The sequence below is a fragment of the Prionailurus bengalensis genome, chromosome E1 (assembly GCF_016509475.1).
Source record: "Prionailurus bengalensis isolate Pbe53 chromosome E1, Fcat_Pben_1.1_paternal_pri, whole genome shotgun sequence".
Lineage (NCBI taxonomy): Eukaryota > Metazoa > Chordata > Mammalia > Carnivora > Felidae > Prionailurus > Prionailurus bengalensis.
In genome coordinates this window covers 44,984,907-45,005,897 of record NC_057347.1, presented here as the reverse complement: position 1 = coordinate 45,005,897, position 20,991 = coordinate 44,984,907, and the positions used below count along the sequence as shown (strand labels likewise).

Here is a 20,991-nt window from a genome sequence, read left to right as displayed (position 1 = left end):
GAGGAAGGAAACTGAAATAGGTCAGTGGTTGCACCTCAGCAAAAGCACACAGCAGCCATGCCTGCTAATAGACACCTGGCAAAAGCAGTTCTGCTTCCTTTTATTTGCGGGGGAAGGAGGGTGTCACCTAAGAAACTGAGCAAAGCTGCGTTTTGGCAGTAGGGGCAGGGAAAGAGCGCTGATCTAATTTTCTAGAACCGTATTAGGTAAAGAGATTTCCGCGTGCTGGCTTTGTCAGCTCTGTCTTTTGCAGATCTTGTAACTGAATGTGAAGCCCTTTCTCAACTCCCTGGGGAGGTTATAACCTAAATACGGCCACATGGGGAGGTCAGCTGTGGTTTTCTTGGCAGAAAACGGGGGGTTTCTTTAAAACACGGTTTGAGGAAGAAGGGCAACTTGAATAACAACAACCAAAAACAAACAAACAAACCGAAACAAAATTAACAAACAAAAGCAAACAAAAAACCCAAAACAGGAAACGGCAATGCAAAGAACCCATTACAAAATAGCTGCTATGTCTTTCAGAGACAACTCCCTGAAAACCTTTTACCCCATAGCTGGATCCTAGTTCTCTTCTCTCCGTGTTTTCCTCTTTGGTTATCACTCTTTCAGGCAGCCTGGGAGACCTAAGAGCTTTATCCTGTCCCCATAGGGAGTGGCCACGTCCCCTCCAGAGAAAGAGGCAGGAACCGCGGGCCGATCGCATTACCCGTCTCCTCCCTGATCCCCTGTCCACCTTCTGCATTTTCCCGAGCAAGGGAAACAAACCCGGGCCCATCATCCAAGCTGCTTAAACACATCTCCACGCAGCGAGCTTGGTACTCAGTCCTTCAGACGGGGAGGAAACGGGGATCTTGGCCGCTAATGACCCTGTCATGCGGTGTTTTATCTTACTACAAATTTGGGCCAATTAAACATCTAGCACAGGAAAAGAGCACTCATGAAATGTGCAATGAAAGCGCTGCTAACTGCTTGTAAAACGCCAGCATCAGTAGGGGTGTGTTGAGCGCCATCAAGATCAGAGGCACATGGGACACTCAGTAGCCTAAAGCACTACCGAGAGGCCCTAAAAAAAGAAAAAAATCAAGCAAACAAAATGCAGACACGGGATCACCATTCATCCTTGTCTTTTGACGTTCTCTACCGTTTACTATTTCTTTACGTCCCCATTGAGGCAGAGTAGAACTGGGGTATAAAACGGCACCAACCCTACCTTTCCCAAATAAATGCAGGTAACTAACCAGGCCTCTAGTTGCTAATGCATGAAAATAAACACCAGGACATCATTAGCAAAACTGCAGCACCCACGTGCCAGGAAAAGACGCTGGGCATGGTGTTTGCCTCAACACAGCACAGTTCTGCATCTTCCATTTTTGCTTTGGGGACCAGGATAAGCGGAGAAAAAATGCTGATCTAGAATGCATGTTAAAAAAAAAAAAAATTAAAAAAAACCAACAACCCCACAGCGACAAAGGAAGGCTTCTCATGTTTCTTTTCCCAGATGAGGCTGAGCTCAGTCTCAGGGGCTGGCCGGAGATACTGCTGTGCTAGTTCCCATACATGGCCCCCGGCTCCCTCACGCCCTCAGGAGGGAAGTCACCTGGGTGAGAGGAAAGGCAGATTTTTAAGCCACAGACTGAGAAAAGCTTCTGCCATCAATGTGGTCCTCATTTATTTGCTTGGACCTGTGTTATGTCTATCAGAAAAACAACAACAACAACAAAAACAACAACACAGGCCAATCTTCACTCTTTTGGCAAACACCTATGTTACAGATTCTCTGCCTCCATGTAGCAACTCCAGTTTTATGAAGCAGTGTGTTTATATTTAAACAGAAAGCAAGGCCTATTATCTAAAAGTCACGAGAATTTCACGTATACAAAGCTTGCATGCATAATAATGAAAACGATTACGAAGGAAATTTTCCAGATCTCAGATTCAAGGTCCTTTTCTACAGACAATGGCTGGCTTTAAAAAGGTCACTGAAACTCAGAATTCATAACAGACACAAGTGCACTCCCAAAATGTCAGCACAGAGAGACCCAGGGCTACATGTAACAAAGAATTCTTTAATTTCAGGAGCGGATCTAGGTGCCGCGAAGACCTGCGAAATGTGTAAGCAAGGCCTGCTGGTCGATCTGGATGATTTTAACGTGACCGACTTCTACCACAAACACCAGCAATCCCGGGTAAGAGACACTCACGCCGATCTGCTTCCACGGGTCAAAGTCAGTTAGAGGCGGCGCATGGTAGGAAGACATGCTTTCCCTGATAAAGGGACAGTATTAGGCCTGTGCATGGCATGAGTCTGGGAATGTTCCCCCCACCCCCCCCCTCGGCTCTCATCTCCAAGAAGGTCTGCTACTAAATCAGGCCATCGGGAGGGTTCGAAAGTCTTGGTCACCTGGGGTTGAGGTCCCGCTGTTGTCAGGGGCAAAAGTAGGAAGGCAGAGTAGCCGACTGGACACAGAAACAGGAATACTCTGGCAAGCTCCATGCCCCGATTTGCTGAAGTAATTTAAATTTAATAGCGACAAGGAAAAAAAAAATCAGGGTCTTGGAAAAAATGGTCCCTAATTTACATAGCAAGTAACTCTAGGGTAATAAGAAACTGCTTTACTGTTTATTAACAGGTAGTAAGCACCTAGTGTGTGCTTTTTAACACCCGGTGAATTAATTCTCCTGGGGCATTTGGGTTGCAATTCTAATACTGTGAAAAAGCTAGCGGGGCCCCTGGGTGGCTCAGTCGGTTAAGCGGCCGACTTCGGCTCAGGTCGTGATCTCGCGGTCCGTGAGTTCGAGCCCCGCATTGGGCTCTGTGCTGACAGCTTGGAGCCTGGAGCCTGCTTCTGTTTCTGTGTCTCCCTCTCTCTCTGCCCCTCCCCCGTTTGCGCTCTGTCTCTCTCTGCCTTCCAAAAATGAATAAATGTTAAAAATTTTTTTAAAAAAAAAGAAAGAAAAAGCTAGGTAACCTTATGTGGGAAGGTGATCCGTGCTCAGAATAATAGTTAATTGTTCAGTTCTCAGGCAAACGATCTTTTCTTTAGAACTGCACTGTCCAATATGGCAGCCACAAGCCACATGTGGCTAATGAACAAGTGGCTACTGCCACTCCAGATGTGCTACGTGAGGGGCACCTGGGTGGCTCAGTCCATTGAGATCTGACTCTTGATTTCAGCTCAGGTCATGATCCCAGGGTTGTGAGATCGAGCCCTATGTAGGGCTTCACACTAGCCTCCCTGAGATTCTCTCTCTCTCTCTCTCTCTCTCCCTCTGCCCCTCCCTTGCTCCACCCCTCTCTAAAATTAAAAAAAAAAAAATTAAAAAGAAAGATGTGCTGTGTCAAATGCACACTGAATTTCAAAGACTCAGTATTAAAAAAGGCAAAATATCACATAAATAATTTTATATTAATTAAATGTTGAAATAATATTTTGAATATACGGGGCTAAATAAAACATACTATTAAAATTAATTTCACCAGTGTCCTTTCACTTCTTTAATGTGGCTACTGGGAAGAATCAAGTTACATACCGGGGTTGCATCTGTGACTCACATTGTATTTCCATCGGGTGATGTTTATCTACAAGGTGCCTTGCATGTAATAAGCAGTCAATAAGTATTTATCAAATGAAAATAGTCATCATTACCATTATGATTTAACATGATTAGGAAAAAAAAAAGGATTAATAACCGTAACTGTAAAGCACATTACTTTAAAACTATAAAATCATTGTTAGTAACTAAAATGTCATTCTTCAGAGGAGTCCCTTTGACTTTTAAATCATTAGCCTGTGCCCAGACCTTTTTGTTTGTTTGTTTGTTTGTTTGTCTTTTGGAAAAAAGCACAGCTGAGTCAAAATGCTGCATCTGAGTCTAGGCAATTGTTTAGTTACCTTTTTTAAAACCCTAAGGCTTCGAGACAGAAGGACAAACTATTGATAAGAATGAAATATTTGAATAGCACAACCAAGAAGTTTCTTGGAAAACTTGGAAAAAAGGAAGAAAGAATTTCCTGAGAAATAAATGTATTTTGAGTCCATCCTTTCTGAGGCCTGAGGGTCTTGAATCATTCAGTCACAAACCCGAGGCACTGAGATGAGAAACAGAAGTGATTCTGGAACCACACTACTGAAGGGAACCAGGGCCCATGAGTGCCTGAGATCAGGATGCCAGCCAGGGTGCAGAAGGTTCCACGTGGTCATCTTGGAAGATTATTTCCGGAAATGGAACCTGTGGGACTTCCTGAGAAGGACATGTCCAGACAAGGCCAGGTTATGTGGAATACTACCAGAATGGTCTGCAGACATCACACAGCGCAGCCCAAGGGATTGCCTTGTCTAGGGAAGACCCCTGTTGGTTCCAAGTATTTCTGCATCGTTCACCCTCTGCAAAGCAGCTACCACCACTGTGCGCTGTTGGTTTACCATTGGTATTTGTAGAATTCACTCACTCACAGCAGACTTTTCAAGTTGTAGTAAAATGTTTGCACTCACGTAGCCAGAGGCAGCCTACCCCACTGAAGAGCACAGCAGCTTTGATGAAGGTATGAACCTAAATCCCTATTCCCCTCCCCAAAGTTGCTGTGTGACCTCGGGGAAACTACACAAGCTCTCTGGATCTCACTTCTCTCATCTGTAGGAAGGAGGAGATAGTTCCTACCCCGCAGGATGGGAGGTAGGAAAAGACTTGAGGATAACCCCTAATCCAGGACCTGTGCAGAGAAGGCGCTCAGGAAATGAGATCCACCGTGTTACAGCCCCAGAGATGCCCAACGTCTCTGGACTCGAGGGAGGCAGCTAAGCACGCCAGGACAAGGCTAGAGTCCATCACTGAAAAAAGCCGACCAGCCCATGCAGGGGTCATACCCGTAACCTTGGCTTCACTGCATCCTACCAGTGGAGAGAAGCATCTACAAGCATGTCCTAACCAGAACCGTGGAAGTAACTGTGTTAGCCAGAATCTTGGTGGAAGAGATCGAGGCACCCTCAACAGGGGTGAGTAAGGAGAGCTGACCTAAGAGCAGAAATGTGCAGGAAAAGAAACCAACAAGGTAGGATGAAGTATCCTGAGACTGGCATTGTGACCTTTCCCAGGCCTCAAGTGACAAGGGGAGGGTGCAACCACCAGGATCAAGAGACCCATAGGTATAGGAGAGAGTCCGCAATGGCCTGTGACCTTCAGTAACCGAAAGCAGCCACTGCCACACCACTCTCCGGCAGAGAGGGAACAAGAAGAATAACCACCTGGCCTCCCTCTCCTCCCGCCCTCTGGTCCCCTGCCAGGGCCTCCCATTGGCCAAACCCAACGGGAAGCCAGAGAACAAGGGGGTCTAGTTAATGCGATCCATTGAGATCGGCGTGTAGGGCACAGCACAGGGTGGAAACTGAATCTGGAGGGGAAAGCAGAAAATACCTAGCACAGTGATTACTCTACATGGAAGCAGAAAAGAGTTTAAATGAGTTTCAGCAAGAACCTGACAGGCCATCAAAGCCTTTTGAAAATGCCCTTCATTATAACCACAGGTGGAAACTAGACTGACAGACCCACCCTGGTGGGCGAACAACAGTCCCAAGAACCAACGCGAAGTATTCACCTGCAGGTGGAAAACAGTTGCGGGCTCACCCTTTCGCAATGGTTCTGACTGCTCTGATGGACCCTTGTGGATTTAATGGAGTCTGTTTGCCAACAGTCTGAGTTAAACTTGAGACAGTAGGGAAGCATGACTTAGACAAATTCAGAAACTCCGTGGACCAATGCGGAAGTAACTATTGTTGAACAGAAAGATATGGAGGATATAATATGCTCTCAGCTCGTCCCCAGCCGGGGAGGCCCCTTGGCCTGGCCTTGGAGTTGTTATGTCTACACGGGCTCCTGAGGTCCAGGCCTTTCCCGACTCCCAAACCTTGGTCCTCTGGCCATCTTAGCCAATGCCCAGTGCCCTTCACTCCTGGCAAACAAGTTCCTTTGTTGAGACAGGAGGTAGCTGGTCCCCAAAACAGACATATACAAGGAAAAGATCAAAACCAGAAGAAGCCTAGAACTGACTTCAGCCCAGTCTGGGTCTCACTTGACCTCAACTAACTTGCTAACTCACTAATTAACAATTAACTTATTATCTTATGCATTTTTTCTTTAGGTGGTTTTGGGGTTTTTTTTGTTTTTGTTTTTGTTTGCTTTTCTTCAATTATAAAAATCACAAACATGCAAAAATCCCCTATAATTAACATTTAGCTGCATGCCTTTTTATTTTCCTATTAAAGTATTCATGTCTAGGCCGGGCCCCAGAGATTCTGATTTAATTGATCTGGGATGGGCCCAGGTATCAAAAAAAAAAATTTTTTTTTGAAATGTGGCAAAATACACATAACATAAAAGTTTAACTTTTAAAACACATATTGAGAGCCTATTGTATATCAGATGCTCTGCTGGAGACACCGAGGTGCCCAAGACCAGCACAGTCACTTCCTTCTAACGGGAAGGGCATAGGGAGGGTAACCCTAGTGTGGGAGCATCACAACAAGGGATGCGCAGGCAGCTTGGGAACAGCCACAAAGAGGTGTGACCCGTTCTCAGGACCAGAGAAAGATTCCCTGAGGCAGAGACAGTTAAGACCAGAAAGGAAAAAGAGCAGTGAGCTCTCTATCCACGTGCCCTTGAAGGCAAAATCTGAGATATCAAAGAAAGACACCTGACACAAGATCTGATCCCAGATCGCAGTCATGCCCACTGGGTGTCCAGTCAGCATTGTCAATGGCTTTGAGGGTGTGGAGGGGCTTAGACCAGTGTTTTCCTGGTTTGCTTCAATGCACCTGAGTAGGAGTAGAGTGAATGTTGCCCATGGGTTTTAACAGGGCATTGAAATGTGATTATGCCCCATCCCTCAGACACTGGGTGGTTCCTGTAGGCCCCGTAGATCAAGGCTTGTTACTCGGCTTCTAGTGGCTGGATTAGGAGCTCCTACAGGCTGTGTGCAGAGTGACCCCATGAAGCAGAAACAACTGTGGGGGCCCTAGGACCTGGACTAAGCACTTTGGGGCCGCTGGCACCTGGTGGCCCAATCATAGCTCAACCCTCCCACCCTCCTTACTCAAGGATGCCTGAAAAGTAAGCCCAAGAAGCATCCTTGGCTCTGTGGGTGCTGTCCGGGAAGGAGGAGTCCTGTGTGACGTTTCTCACCCGGGAAGTAGGCTTCAGATCTGGCTCTGGCTGGGGCACTCAGTGTTGGGGTGCAAGGAAGAACCCCCCAGATAGAGCTCGAACTAACATTCCAAACTCCAAGACAGGCCAGGAGAAAGCAGGCTGAAGCACAGTTTAGATCACAGATTGTACACTCAGACGCCATAGAGGCCAGGCCCATATTAAATGGTTGGAATCCTGCAGGCGGCATTGTAATAAAGGGAGGTGGTCACCGAGGCAAAATGGAGAGTTCTGTCTCCAACTGGAGAAGTTCGTGTTTGTCTGTCCATCCTTCCTCTCCTTCGTTCCCTTTCTTTCCTTCCCTTCCTTCTGCCCTCCCTACTTCCCTTCCCTTCCCTTCCCTTCCTTCCTTCCTTCCCACCAGAGCACATCCCCAGACCACATTGTTGATCCATAGCTTAGAGCAGTGGTTCTCCAAGACGGGTGATCCCCAGTAGCATCAGCATCAATTAGGAACTTGTTAGAAATACACATTCTTTGACTCTACCCACCAGACCCACTGAATCAGAATCTGGGGGAGGGGGAGAGGTGGTGCCCAGCAACTGTTTTTTTTTTTTAAGTTTATTTATTTATTTTGAGAGAGAGAGCGAGACAGCATGTGTACTGCATATGAGCAGAGGCAGGGGAGGGGCAGAGAAAGAGGGAGACAGAATCCCAAGCAGGCTCCATGCTATCAGCACAGAGCCTGATGCTAGGCTTGGGCTCAATCTGACGAACGATGAGATCTGGACCTGAGCTGAAATCAAGAGTCAGATGCTTAACCAACTGAGCCACCCAGGTGACCCCCAGCAGCTATGTTTTAAAAGGCCCTTTCAGTAATTCTGATGCACATTCAAGTTGGGAGTGACTAGGGTCAAAAGACATGGCTAAACGGGCCACTGTCTGGTCCAAAATCACACATTTTTGTCATTCTTTCATCTGTACATATATTTATTGAGCACACACCAAATATCCAGGGCTAGGCACGAGCACAGGATCAAACAGGCACATGTGGTCCTTGCCCTGAGTCCTATCTTTCCTCTCTGCCTCTCATAGGATATTTTTATTTTGCAAAATACCACGTCCATTTGTATTAGCTCATTTTGCCAAAAACACCTTGGGGAAACAGGCAGGATAGAGGTTACTTCTCCCCTTTTTATAACTGGAGTCACTTGGGTCAGGCCCAGTTAAAACTCCGCCCAAAGTCTTAGCACTCGATGGCCCCAGGCTGCCCGCTCTGGGGACCCACGCCCACTGCGTGATGGAGATGTGCTGCTGTCTTCTTTGCCCGGCTGCACAGGAGGGTCTCAGCGGGCCTCTGGCTGTCATTGCTCTGAAGCACAGGCCTGGCTTTGCTCCATCGCAGCCACGGACAGATGTCCTTGGACACACGCAGCCACCTAATCACCCTCACACCTAGGAGCATCTCTTGAACACATCTGAAGACTTGATAGGACATTCAGCCAGGCTGTCTGCGTCTTTGAGTGGATTACATGGAGAATTTCCATAGGTAGCCAATCTCTTGGCCCAAATGAATATTAACAAAATGAAGGGGTGGGAGGGAGGTGGGAGAAAAGAAAGAAAAACATCTGGCAGGCAGCCTGAGTGCTTCGGGGCTCCTGTCCATGGCTTCATGAGCCTTCTCTCTTTCGAGCCTCCCTGCCCCCCACCCACCCACCCACTGCCGACACTGCACATGGGTGTCAATGCCCCACCAGAATGGTTCGAGGAGGGAGGGTCAGGAAAGCTACAAAAATAACGCTCCAAAACCTAGCTCATTTTGCCCTTGCCGAACAAATGCCCTGGAACTCTCTGTGATAACAAGTCCCTCCCACTTGTGGCTCGGAGCCTGAGATGACTGAGTTCACTAGCAAACGCATGCTCTGATTGGTCAGCCCAGCCCCTCTGTGGTGCATCACCAGCTCTGCAAAGGGCGCACATCAAGGGGCCCCGGCCAGTGAGATTTATGGCACCACGTGACAGGTTCCCTCCCACAGGCCAGAGAAGAGACACAATCTGCTAGAAGTGACTTTTCAAATTATCTGCAGAAAACATTAGTGGATATTTTCCCCATCTGCATGCCTCCGGGCCTTATTGAGTCATAAAAAGTAAATGATTTCCCTGAATGCTTTGACAAACCTGATCGTTCCAAGCCATTTTCTAGCTGATTGATTTGCCATTATGCATCGGAGTGTCTCTCAGCACAAAGGCTTACTGGCGAAGAGGGTGCTGGAGAGAAAACCAGCAGCAGCTCGCGGGAGGCCACCGCCAGCCAGCGATAGAAGCAAGCAAGGGAGAAGGCTCGGTGTGCAGGGAGGAGCCGAAGGGTGTGGGTTAGGAAGGCTTCCCAGAGGCGGTGGCTTGCGAGACAGTCGACAAGGAAGCAGGTGGGAGGAGGCAATTAGGAAAAAAGTGAAAACAAGCAACTTCCTCTCTGCCCGCTCTAGGCCAAGGTCAGGAGAGCACAGAAAACACGACCAAAGGCTAAAAATAGGAGGCTAACTGCTAAGGACAGCTGACTAGAGCCTTTAAAGACAGGTCCGTAGGAGAGCGGAAGGGCCTTGAGCCGTGACCTTGGGGCCAGTGGTCAAGATCCGGAGTTGGACCTGATCCAGAAGGAAGAGTGCACCGATCCTTGCTCAACCTGGGCACCTCTTCTGGCAGCTGTTTTGTTCTTCCTGAGCTACCCTTGATGCAATGGGAACAGGGAGATAGGCCCGGAAGGAAGGGAAAAGCACTGAGGTGGTCGCCGCGTCAGGTCTGAGCTTCAGTTATCCTAGGGAAGCAGTCACACTTCTGACCTTTCCCCAGGGTGATGCAGAGGGCCATGTCCTCTGCTAGGGATTTTAGTCTCCCAGGGGCTTCCCGAGCTTGGTCTGGCCTTTCCCCATCCCCCAGCCATGGGGATCTGATGGGAGGCCAGGCAGGGAAACAAAGCGGAGGGGGAGGGGTCGTTTCTAATGCCCCTAATTTATTGAAGGTCCAGGAAGGGTCCACAGGCCTTGTGGCATAGACCACCAAAGGCACTGAGGACAGAGGAGCTGTCCTCAGCCAGACAGCCAGACCCTCCCTGTGTACCTCCCTATGTTCCCAGCACCCGTGAGAAAAATAAAACACAAGCCACCGCTGAGGAAAAGCAAACTGAGGTTCATCGGGAAGGCTTCTACAAGCAGGAGACATTGCGAAGGAAGTCCTGGGAAAGGAGTGGGGGAGGGTGGGGAGGAGGGGGAGGGGGGCGGGGGGCACTCAAAACAGAAGAACAAACCAAGCCCACCGATGGAATGAGGAAGAGGTGAGCCAAGGCCCTGAGGTTCGCAGTCCATCTGGAACTCTACTGGGCACATGCTCAGCTTGCCCTCTGGGAGTTAATGGACCAGCCAGGGCTGGGGGCTTTAGGTGAGACCATCATCAAGCCCAATTATACAGAGAGAAACACACAGAACTAAGACCTGGGGCCTTTTCTCTGGACAAACAAGGGATCTAGGAAAACAAAATGCCCGTGGCATCTGTGCTCCACATTCTCCCACAGAAAACTTTTCCTTCCTAAGATGCACATCTCATTGTGTTTACTCCTCCGCTCAGGTAGCTAGGTATACACACACAGCAGGACATCCGCACTCTTGGCTCGGCCTGATACCCTCCCACCTTCCCATACTCGCCAGCCCATGCCCAAACAGTTTTTCAGTCCAAGACGAACACCTTCCCCATACACTCCAGCCACACCAGTGCGTAGGGAATGTTACCCAACATGTGCTCTGCTCTCTCCGCCCCTGTGCCTTTGCTGGCATTCCATGCCTCTGTCTGAAAGGCCCTCACCGACCCTCAGAGCCCACCCAAGGTGCTCCCATCCATTCGGGAACGTCCAAGGGGCCTTCCCCATGTCTTAGTAAACTGGTCTCTCTTCCCCGTGCATCTCCAGTGTAGCATGTGACACTTGCAGCTGGTACTAGAACCGTCTCTGAACGAGGCTGTCCCACACCAGACGATGGGCTCCCAGCAGGACCTCATATTCCCCACAACACCCAGCTCAAGGCTTTGACGTGTAACTGCTCAATAAACATTCAAGGCATGGGGTTGAGCCTGGAACACGGGGCTTTTTCAGGGCATCCTCCACTAAGCAGTAAAGAATTTCCACCCTCTGCCCTGAGAGTGCAGTAAAGGGTCCCCCCTCTCTTGCTCTGTTCTCTGATCCCCAAAGGCAGGCCTTGCCTTGGGGTTTGGGGTCTTGTCCCACTTCTTGTCACCCGGTGTCCTTACTACCCTCTGCCCAGTGATGTAGGCCGTGAATAGTTTATAGATGCACTTAGGAGTCTCTTTTCCATATTTAGGCACAAAATGAGCTGATGAACTCAGGCTTGTACCTGGCGCTCCTGCTTCACCTCTATGAGCAGAGGTTTGCAGAACTCATGAGACGCAACTACAACCGAGTCATCAGAGAGAGGGTGAGTGTGGCTCCGACCCGGGCCGTCGGCAGCAGTCCCCCAAACCTTGCAGCGCTGGTTAATACATGTGCAATCTGTTGAGGCCTTCACGGTCACTTGGTAGGGTATGGCACTGCCATCGTTAGGACTAAGACGTAGTGGCTGCTAAGTGTATGCACAGTGGGCCTTCTGGCTGAAAAGTAAGGGATAATCACATGATTGCTTCCTATTGAACATAAATAGCAATTAAATGGTCACTCTTGGTCATATAAGCAAGTGAGTCTCTGGAGATATTTGCTCCCCCAAGTAGAGGCCAGCAAGGCTGTGAGGCGTGCCCACGGCCCAAGCTCGGAGGGTCCGTAAAAATCAGGGGCCTTCCCCCAAGGAGAACTGTTTCTTTTGCCTTGGCTCCCACAGCGTGTTATTCCAGTGTCTCTGCATGTGTGAGGTCAGGAAATAAAAGTGCCGACAGTGTCCCATTTGTCATTAGAGAGGGGACAATGTGTTCACCGGGAATAGTCATCTGGGGCCGCCCTTCGTTTAACAGGAGAACCAGGAGCCCTCTATGAGGCCACGCAGTTTGGGGGGAGAAGCCTGGCCCCGCTACTAATTGGAGCCTGGACTTAGCAAAGTCCAGCAAAATGTACATTTGGTCACTGTCCAGTCAGAACGCAGAGCCCCAAGGGACTTCCCTCTTGGCCAAATGCCTGTCTGTGGCCAGGCCAGGAAAGCGTACTCCGTAGCCAGACACGGGTACCTCACTTACCTTAAGGTCATGCCAGGGACTGGTCTGCTTTTAGCGTTCAATGCCCCTCGGGGCCTGAAACTTGACCTCTGCTCCTATCAGGAGGTCGTGACTAGCAAGCAAGGCAGTGTGGGCGACGGGCAAGCCACCAGTCGTGTCACAAGGCAGTTTTGGTGACACTGCCACCCTTTCCCTATGCATCTCTCTTTCTCTTGACTTTCTCTTCTCTGTCCCCCACTTTCTGTCTCTCTTCATGTCTCTCTCCTCTTCTTCCTCAAGTGGGTAAGAGGCACCTGCCTGGAGGCTGGAACCCAGTGATTCTGAGGGTCCCTGACATAGCCCAGACCTTGCAATGACAGCAGGCTTCTGAGCCATTCCTATTAGTGATGCTGGGTTCAAACCATCAGTCATAAGAATTCTAGATTTGTCCCTCCTTTTTTTTTCTGGCATAAATTCTCCCCTTAGACCTCAAGCTCTCAATTAAGAAAACAGGCTGGGTCTTGGCCAAGATATCTCCTCAGGAATCTCACCCTCTTTTTGACCCAGGCCTGTCCTTCCTTTAACTCTTCCGTAGTTTTAATGGTGACATAAATTCCTCAGAGAAATACATTTAAAAAAAAATACAGGAAGCAGGAAACGATCCTTTGTTAACATTTCTGTAACCTTATTTTCATGATTCCACATCTTTTTTAATGAACTTTTTATTGCACATTGAACTTCAAAGCACCCAGTGTTTGATATAGGTTACAGATGGCTAAAACGTCAACAGGCTAATGTAAGCAATGCTAGCCTCCAGGACTGCAGGACAAACACGAGAGGACAACGTACAGTACAACCCCATGGGTGAAAACCAAGGCCTTAAAGCATTGAGTCTGCAGAACTTTCTGGTAAAACTATCCTAGAGAAGGAGTAAGTGACACCAGGAGCAATCTGGGAACCCAGATTGCTGGGAAGGAAGAAGGAAGCAGAATGGACAGGGCAACACTCTTAGGCTTACATTTAATTTGGGAAACCCTGAAATAGATCTCACGCACTAAAACCACCACACAATAACCAGTACAAATAGCCAGTTAAGAGGGACCCAAATGGAAGGACGAAAACAAATGACTTTTGTCAAATTCACACTCTCCTGGATTTGAGTCTTGGGATCTTCTTGTAGAATATACTAGGAATCTGAGGGTAACATGTAGCAAAAAAAAAGAAAGAAAAAAGGCCCTATGTTGGGGAAAAAAACCTTCTGTCCTTTACCTATCAGAACTGGAGAACCCATTCATGTCTGACTCCTTGGTGATGTCTCATTAAGACACCCAGTGATGAATCCTTGCCCATGGCGATGATCATTCACTCACTCTCTCATCCATGCCCTGGCTTGTTTCGGGTGCCGAGATGGGAATCAGGGGAAGTGGGCACCTGACATGACGCCATGTTGTCCCATTCTGACCAAGCTGGAAGATGAGACTCACATATTTATAAAGACTGGAAATAACTGGAAAGTAGCACTTGGTCAAGAGAACCAGTGGATCCAGTGAATTTCTAGAGGCTGTGAATTAACCAGATCTTCCCTGGCTAGGACTTCTGGGGTTTCCAGTGACCCCATAAACAAACCATTTGTCTCCCTCATGAGGTTGTGTTACTTGAAGGCAAAGCCGGGCCTTCTACACCTGTCTGATGATCTGGGCATACAGTGAACCAATCATATTTGATGATCATGTCCCAGGCACTGTGGACGCCAGGGGCATTGAGTGATTACCAAAATGCTAAATGACTGCAAATGAGGACATGGTCTCCTGGGGGGCGGGGGTGGGGGGACGGTGGCGGTCACTGGCGGCTCGCTCGTGGAATTTTTATCTCCCTTTGTGACCCGCAAACCTCCAGTGCCTAGAAAATGCCTGCCGCATAGTAGGTGCTCAGTAAACTTTGATGCTCAAATCAATGAACTAATAAACCAAAGCCTATTCTCTAGGAAGTGAGTTTTGAGTTATGTTTTGGAGAAAGTAGTAGCACAAATTTGTGGAGCGTGAACAGTATTCTAGGTAAAGGAACCCTCTCAAGTTCAAGGTATATATTTGTCTATTCAAAGAATTTCTGTATGCCTACTACGTGCCAGGTTCTAAACTAAATTCTGGGAATACAAACTCCTTGCCTATAAGGGGCTCCGAGTCTGAAGAGAGATAAGCATGTAACCAAGAGTATCAAGAAATGTGCTTTACGATGGAAGAAGGAGCCAGATGCGGAAGCGCCCAGAGCAGTTAGGTCCCGGGAGGAACCACCCTTCTCACCCCTTCCTACCACTCCTTCTCCAGGACCAACTGTCCAGGCAGGGTCTTCAGAGACACAAACTAACGTTCCAAGAGGACTTGCTTTTAATCCAGTTGGGTTGTACCCTCTGCCATGGGCCTTCCCACTGCTTGAGAAGCCTCATGCCAAAGCTGCTTCCAGGCTCGCCCCCCCAACCTGATCAGCTCAGGAGGTGATGTCCCAACCAAATCTTGGGGAGTTTAGCAGCTGGACAAGGGATGGTGGTGAGGGAAAGGGCATTCCATGCAGAAGGAAAGGCAGAGGCTCAGAGAAATGAGGAAGACTTGTATGTTTGAGAGAGTCGAGGAGAGGAGCGCGGCTGGAGCTGGCAGGAAGTGAGTGTGGAGGCGGAGGCAGGGAGCAGGGGCTGGAGGGTTTGTGTGCAGCTCTGGGAGGGTTTCTAGCCCGAGGCTGGCAGGCCAGATTTGCATTTTTGAGCGAAAACTGCAGCAGCTACGAGGGCGGGCAGCTGCTGCTGCAGTGGGATGGGTTAAGGGGGCCCAGGTGGGGGCACTGGAGACGGAAAGGGCACAGAGTGAGGTCCAGGCTGAAGGAAACATTGACTGTTACTCTCTGCAAGGGCCCAGCAGGAAACTGGCCTTTTCTCCAAATGCTCACGGTGGAAGCATCTCCAGAGAACACAGGACCCCACCAGCTGCCTGTTAAGCTGATGGGGACACAGGGCTGTCCTCTGCGGGGAAGCTAAATGGACTCGCCTTCCCTCACCTCCCTCCCTCTCAGTGCCCATGTGGGGTACTCCATCATTCAGGGCCAGTACCCACAAAGTCCCCTGTCCTGGACTCTCTCCTAGCCATAGGTTTTGTCAGTATCATGCTCTCCATTTCCTCAATGAAATGTACCTGTACCCTGAATCCCTCTCCCTGCTTGCCCAAGGCAGCTCCCCGATGCCCCAAAGTGCCGACCTCCATGGACTACGTCAAACCATAGAAAGAATCTCGGTCCATGAGCTAAAAGGCAAAGAGCAGAAGGGACCCCAGGCCTTTCAGGGATCATGACAGTGCCTGCGTCCTCCTGGAGTGAGCACCCGCCCCCGCCCTGGTTTCCTGCCCCGGGTGTGCTGTATTAACATTTCACCTGTAGGGCAACTTCCACCTGTGTGAAACTGGGAGGAGGGGCAGGGAACGCAGCGGCTGGCCTGGGAGGCGGGCAGGGTCTTCAAGGAGCTCCGAAACCCCACTGGCCCATTCACGTGTGAGGCCACAGGGACTTTCTCCAGGTCCTCCCACTCACACTGTGCGTAGAAAACCCAAAACTCTTGCCTCAAAGGACCAAGTCTACCCAAAACATTTGAGGCCCAGGCTCGGCCCTCATTTGGGGAAACTTCCCTGCTCACCCAGAAGGCATTTCCTTGAGGAATGAGGCCTGGTTAACATAGATGCGGTCACCTGGCTCTGAGTCTAGGCCGGGATGTGGCCGGCTCAGCAGGAGGGCATGGGAGCTGCGGATAGCTCAGTCCTGGCGTATAATTTACCCCGTCCCCAGGACCGCTACTTAGGACAGAGTCCATCCTTCTCCTGCCCTCCCCCTAGTCTGCGGGTGACAGGGACCCAGGGGCCAACGCTGCCTCCACAATGGCCAGCAGTTGCCCTAGGAACAGCGTCCGGCACCCCTCGTTTTGTCCTCCAGCCTGTCACAAAGCCCCTCTTCTGCTGGGGGGAAGCCCACCAGCCCTTCCGCGCAGGAGCCACATCCTCGCAGCCTGGCACAATGGGCTCCCACGGAGTACACAGTGTTTCTCATTGTGGCATAAAATGCCATAAAGTCAGAACAAAGAGGGAGCCCAGAGCCTTGATGGGCCTGCTGCTTCCTGCCGGGCAGAGAATACAACCGATTGTTTAAAAGCCAGTGGTGAGGCAAGTGGCCAATTAGCACGGCCTTCACCCCCACTGGCTTGTAGATGATTCGGGCCATCCAGAATGGGATTCTGCTACTCAGATCAATTGCTGAAAGGAAGCAAGTTGCGCACACATGGCCAAATTTAGAAGCCCTGAACCAGCAAAGGTGACCTGGGTCGTGGCCGCCGCCGGTGTCTTTAGGAGAGGCTAAGCCCTGCGGGTGAATATCAACACTGCCCTTGGCACCTCTGCCCCTTTAAGGCGATGTAAGGGAGTCCTAGGATATTCCTGAGACCGGGGAATTATACATCTGTTCACAATTGCTTTGGAGAAAAAAAAAATTCATTTTTCATTGTCTTCTTTCTCATAGTTGTCAAGAAATTACCCACAACCCAGACCGGAAGAAAATGAAAGTAGGTTTGGGGGTCAGTCCTGCCATCTTGAGGGTGTTTTTGCTAACTTACTCTTTTTCCCCCGTGGCTGTGTCGAACCTCATACTGTGGAAGGAAGTAATGACCACCACCCAGAGGCAAAAATAACCCCACCAAGCCTGGGAAAGTCTAGCTGCAGCAGTCAGGAAAGCGAGTCCGAGTAGGCTGGAGGCACAGCAGATAAGAATTTTAACTCATCCTGAAATCAAGGACAAGGGCCAGCCAAAGGGAAGATGGTATGGTCAGGCGGGCTCCGGAGGGCTGGCTGCAGGCTTTTTTCCCTTCGCCTTTGCTGGGATTTTCCAGCATCCGGTACTTGGGGAGCCTCCTGGGTTATCTTCTAAACCCTGGAAGGGAGCTGTTTAGCCATCACGGGAAGGGACCACGTTCATTCACGGGCTAGTGGCTGTCCTGGATCCTCTCACCACGCGGTCCAGTCAGGCGGCTCAGCCGGATACGGAGGCTGAACGAGGAAAGCAGGTCCCCCGAGAAAGGTCCCACAAAGGAGGCAGCACAGCTGTCTTCCAACAGGTTCGTTATCCCATTAAAAAAAAGAAAAGAAAAAAAAAAACAAAACAAAACAAACCCACCACACGGAAGAAAATGTGCTTAATTAAAGCAGGAGGGTTTACAGCCAGGCTCAGGAAGGATTCCTCCATCAGCAGGGAGAATGAACGTTACCGTGGACTGAGGCGGGTGTGACGATCCCATCTCCAGAAGTTCTTCAGGGGAGAAATTTTACAATCGCCCGCCCTAAGGCAGGTGGAAGGTTTAGAACGACGATTCCCACACTGGCCTCGCCATCGGAATCACCTGGGCGATTTAGCAAAAGGGCAGGTTCCTGGGCCCCTCCCAGGGGTTCGGATTCAGACGGTGGGGTGGACCCCCGGGGATCCCGACGCAGCCGATCGCGGCGATGCTTTGGGGAACCCCGACCAGCTCAAAGCCCCACAGGGTGGGGCCCGGATTCCGACCCCAGAGAACCCAATTTATTATTCGGGGCACGCAACGCTGAGAACCCGGGCTGCCCGTTCTCAGGGACGCGGGGAGGAGACGCTTCCCTCCGTTCACAAAAGGAGCCCAGAGCGCGCCACGGTGTCCCCCCCGCGTCCCCTGGCGCCCTCGCCAGGTCCCGGGGCCGCTCGGGGCCCCGCTTCCCGGCCCTGCCGCCTGGGCCCACCCGGAGCCGCTGCTCCCCCTGCGGCAGCCGGGAAGGGAGCGTGGAGATCTAGAAAAGACCTTTGTGTCTCGGGGAAAGCGCCTCTGCGCCTCGCTCGCAGGTCCCAGAGGCAGCCTTCGGCGAGAGCCCCTGCTCCGAAAGGGTGCGGCCGGGAGCCGACCTCGGGCGCCTGGGCCCGCGCTCCGGCCGGGGAGGAGGAGGGGGGGGAGGGCCGCGGCTCCGGGCAGGGCGGCGGAGGCGCCCCTCCCAGCGCCCCCGCCCCGGAGGCTCTAACCGGTCCCGGGAAACCCGCGGCCCGCGCGCGGTGGCTGGGCTGGGCGGGGGCGACCCCTAGTGCCCAGCGCGGGCCGCTGTCGCCCTGCGGTCCCGGGGACGCAGCCTTTCCCCGGGGGTCTGGGGGCCTCCTCGCCCGGGCCGCAGGGGAGCCTGCCCTCTCTGGAGAGCGGGGGAAGAGCATCCCTGGGGCTCTGCTTAAGAAAAAAAAAAAAAAAAAAAGAGTCTCCGCCGAGACCCGCGGGAGCCCTCCCTGCAAGTGCCTGGCGCTGCGCTGCTGCCCCCCTGCGTCGCTCAGAGGCAGATGGTCCTGCTGATCGTCACTTGCCCTCTCCTCTTCAGGAAGCTGGGACTAGCTGTAGGATCTGCCCCAACGCGGGGCAGCCAATGCTCCCCTGGAAACGCGGGTCTAGGCCTTCTCTCCCTGCACCATCCCAGACACTGGGGATACAGCCCGGGTGGAGGAGGGCCCTGCACAGAGGGGCTATCTTGGCACGCTGGTCAGGTGCCCCGCTTGCCTAGCTTCCGGCCGGGGCCACAATCAAGACCCAGACAAGCCGGGGCAGCCAGAGGCAGATAGACGCACATGCCTCCGGTCCTCCTCTGGCCACACTCTCCTTTGCTCCCCAGAAGCCTGGCATGGCTCGCCTGGTCGGCAGCACTTTTTTAAGTTGGGTTGCCAGCGCTGAGTCACAGCTGCCCTAGCTCAGTTCAGGTAAAAAGGGAGGAAAAAGACGAAACATTGGGGCCCATCAGGTGGCACAAGGAGACGCCAACCTCTCTGGGGCTCCGTGGTGCCCATGCCAGGCTTCTCACTGGGTTCCCCCCTCCCCTGGATCTGGAGCACACAAATGCCACCAGCAGCACTGAGGTAAAAGCAGCTTCGGAGAGTTCCTGGGTGGGTGTGCCCAAGTTCCACCACTTGCCATATGGCTCTGTGACCCAGCCCCCCCCAACAGGCACTTCACAAATGACTGACACAAATGACTGTCACCACAGCCAAGTCCAAGGCCTGGGAGGGGAACAATGCCTCCTGTAGCCAGCTGTACAGGTGTGGACAGGTGCAGCCTTGAGGGTCTTCAGGCCAAAGGCTGGGCCAGACCACCTCACCCCCATAGACACAAGTCTAGGCAACTAGCTTTGGGGGAAAGAATACGATAGGCCAGGGCACAGGGGCAGCTCGTGGGGCTGGAGCTTCCTTGTAGCACAGGCAGAGGCAGAGAGGGTCCAGGATGTCAATTAATCCTGCTCCCTGCCCTTCTTCAGTGGTTTCCAGATAAGTCAGGGAGGACTCCTGATGCCAATGGGAAAAGTATTCTGAGAACAAGAGTTCCCCCAAGAATAAAGACAAGTCCCCCATACTCCCCCTCTTCCCCGGGGCCCCCACTGCCACCCCACTGCCTCTTTGCTCCCTGTCTTCCCATCCCAGGACCCTCTACCTCCAGCCATTTGATCTCTGAAAGATTTCTTAAAGACCTAGCTCAACCCTCTCCCCATTCCCCCACCCAGCAAGGAAGTAGAGGTTTATGTGGAGGCATTGCCCTGAGAGGCAGCAAGGCTCCTCTGGGGATTCACCCTGCAAACATCTGCCACACCAGGTCAGGCGAGGATGTGGACTAAGGTGCTTTTGTGGAGGGGCTTACAGTCCCCTCTGCCCTGGTCTGGCTGGAAGCCCCGAGGGGCATTCGAGGATTCCCCGGACAGCGGGCCCTTATCTGCGCTGTTGCACTGCAGCGAGTGTGTGTGTGCGTGTGTGTGTGCGTGCGTGTGTGTGTGTGCACGCATGCGCACACACACACGCGAATGCCCGGGCACAGGTGCTGGGGTGGGGGCAGGAGGGGAAGCCCAGCCACACCCTGGTTGACAGAGCTCGCTGTCCACTATGGCCCCACAGCCTGAGATGCCTTCTTACTCTCCAGATTCCGAGCTGGGGGATGGAAACGAAAGCAACGGCCACGTTGTCTAGCAAGGGAGCTGGCCCTGGAGCTCTCCAAGGACATCGCCCCACAGCCGCTTCTTCTACATCCCCGTATGCCTCCTTTCCTCCTCCTCCTCCTCTTTACTGAAACGGAAACCAAAGTGTTTACATTACCATTTTCCCCTTGTGCCCCTCTCTTCTCGGGGTCTGGCCCGAGCAATACAGACGGCAGCAGCGACCGGCGCAGCCCCAGTGCGGTCCCAGACAGCGCAAGCCAAGCAGCCCGGGGCTTGTTGGGTCCCTGCAGGTGGCCCTGCTGCTGGCTCAGCCAGAAGCCCAGGTGACCCAGCAGCCCTGCCAGCCCAGCAGCCCGGGGGGCCCTCTGCTGAGGGCACCTGGTCAGGCCTTACTCCATGCTGAGTGGAATCAAGCCACATCCTCAGTAAATGGACTTAATTCACCCAGCTTCCTTGTGTGTGTGTGTGTGTGTGTGTGTGTGTGTGTGTGTGTGTGTTTTGTTTTTTGTTTTGGTCTCTTTGCACAAAGGTTCAGGGCCTCAAACTTGGGGGACAGGGAAGCATATCTCACCCCTCTCCCCACCTCCACCTCTCCTTGCTCCCCACCATCACGGTGACATGTCCTGGACCCTGTGGACTGTGACAGGCTGGAATGGTCAGCAGCCCCTGTAGT

At 51.6% G+C, this 20,991-nt stretch overlaps 1 protein-coding gene across 1 annotated transcript in view; it reads left to right on the top strand.

Moving 5' to 3' along the window:
• Positions 1–20,464, top strand: part of MARCHF10 (membrane associated ring-CH-type finger 10) — an 83,471-nt gene extending 63,007 nt beyond the window's left edge. Inside the window, 4 exon segments of the mRNA XM_043584927.1 lie at positions 2,080–2,189; positions 11,508–11,621; positions 16,870–16,912; positions 20,303–20,464. Coding sequence (XP_043440862.1) covers positions 2,080–2,189; positions 11,508–11,621; positions 16,870–16,912; positions 20,303–20,349 — 314 coding nt within the window. The 3' untranslated portion in view covers positions 20,350–20,464.
• The last annotated feature ends 527 nt before the right edge of the window (positions 20,465–20,991 follow it).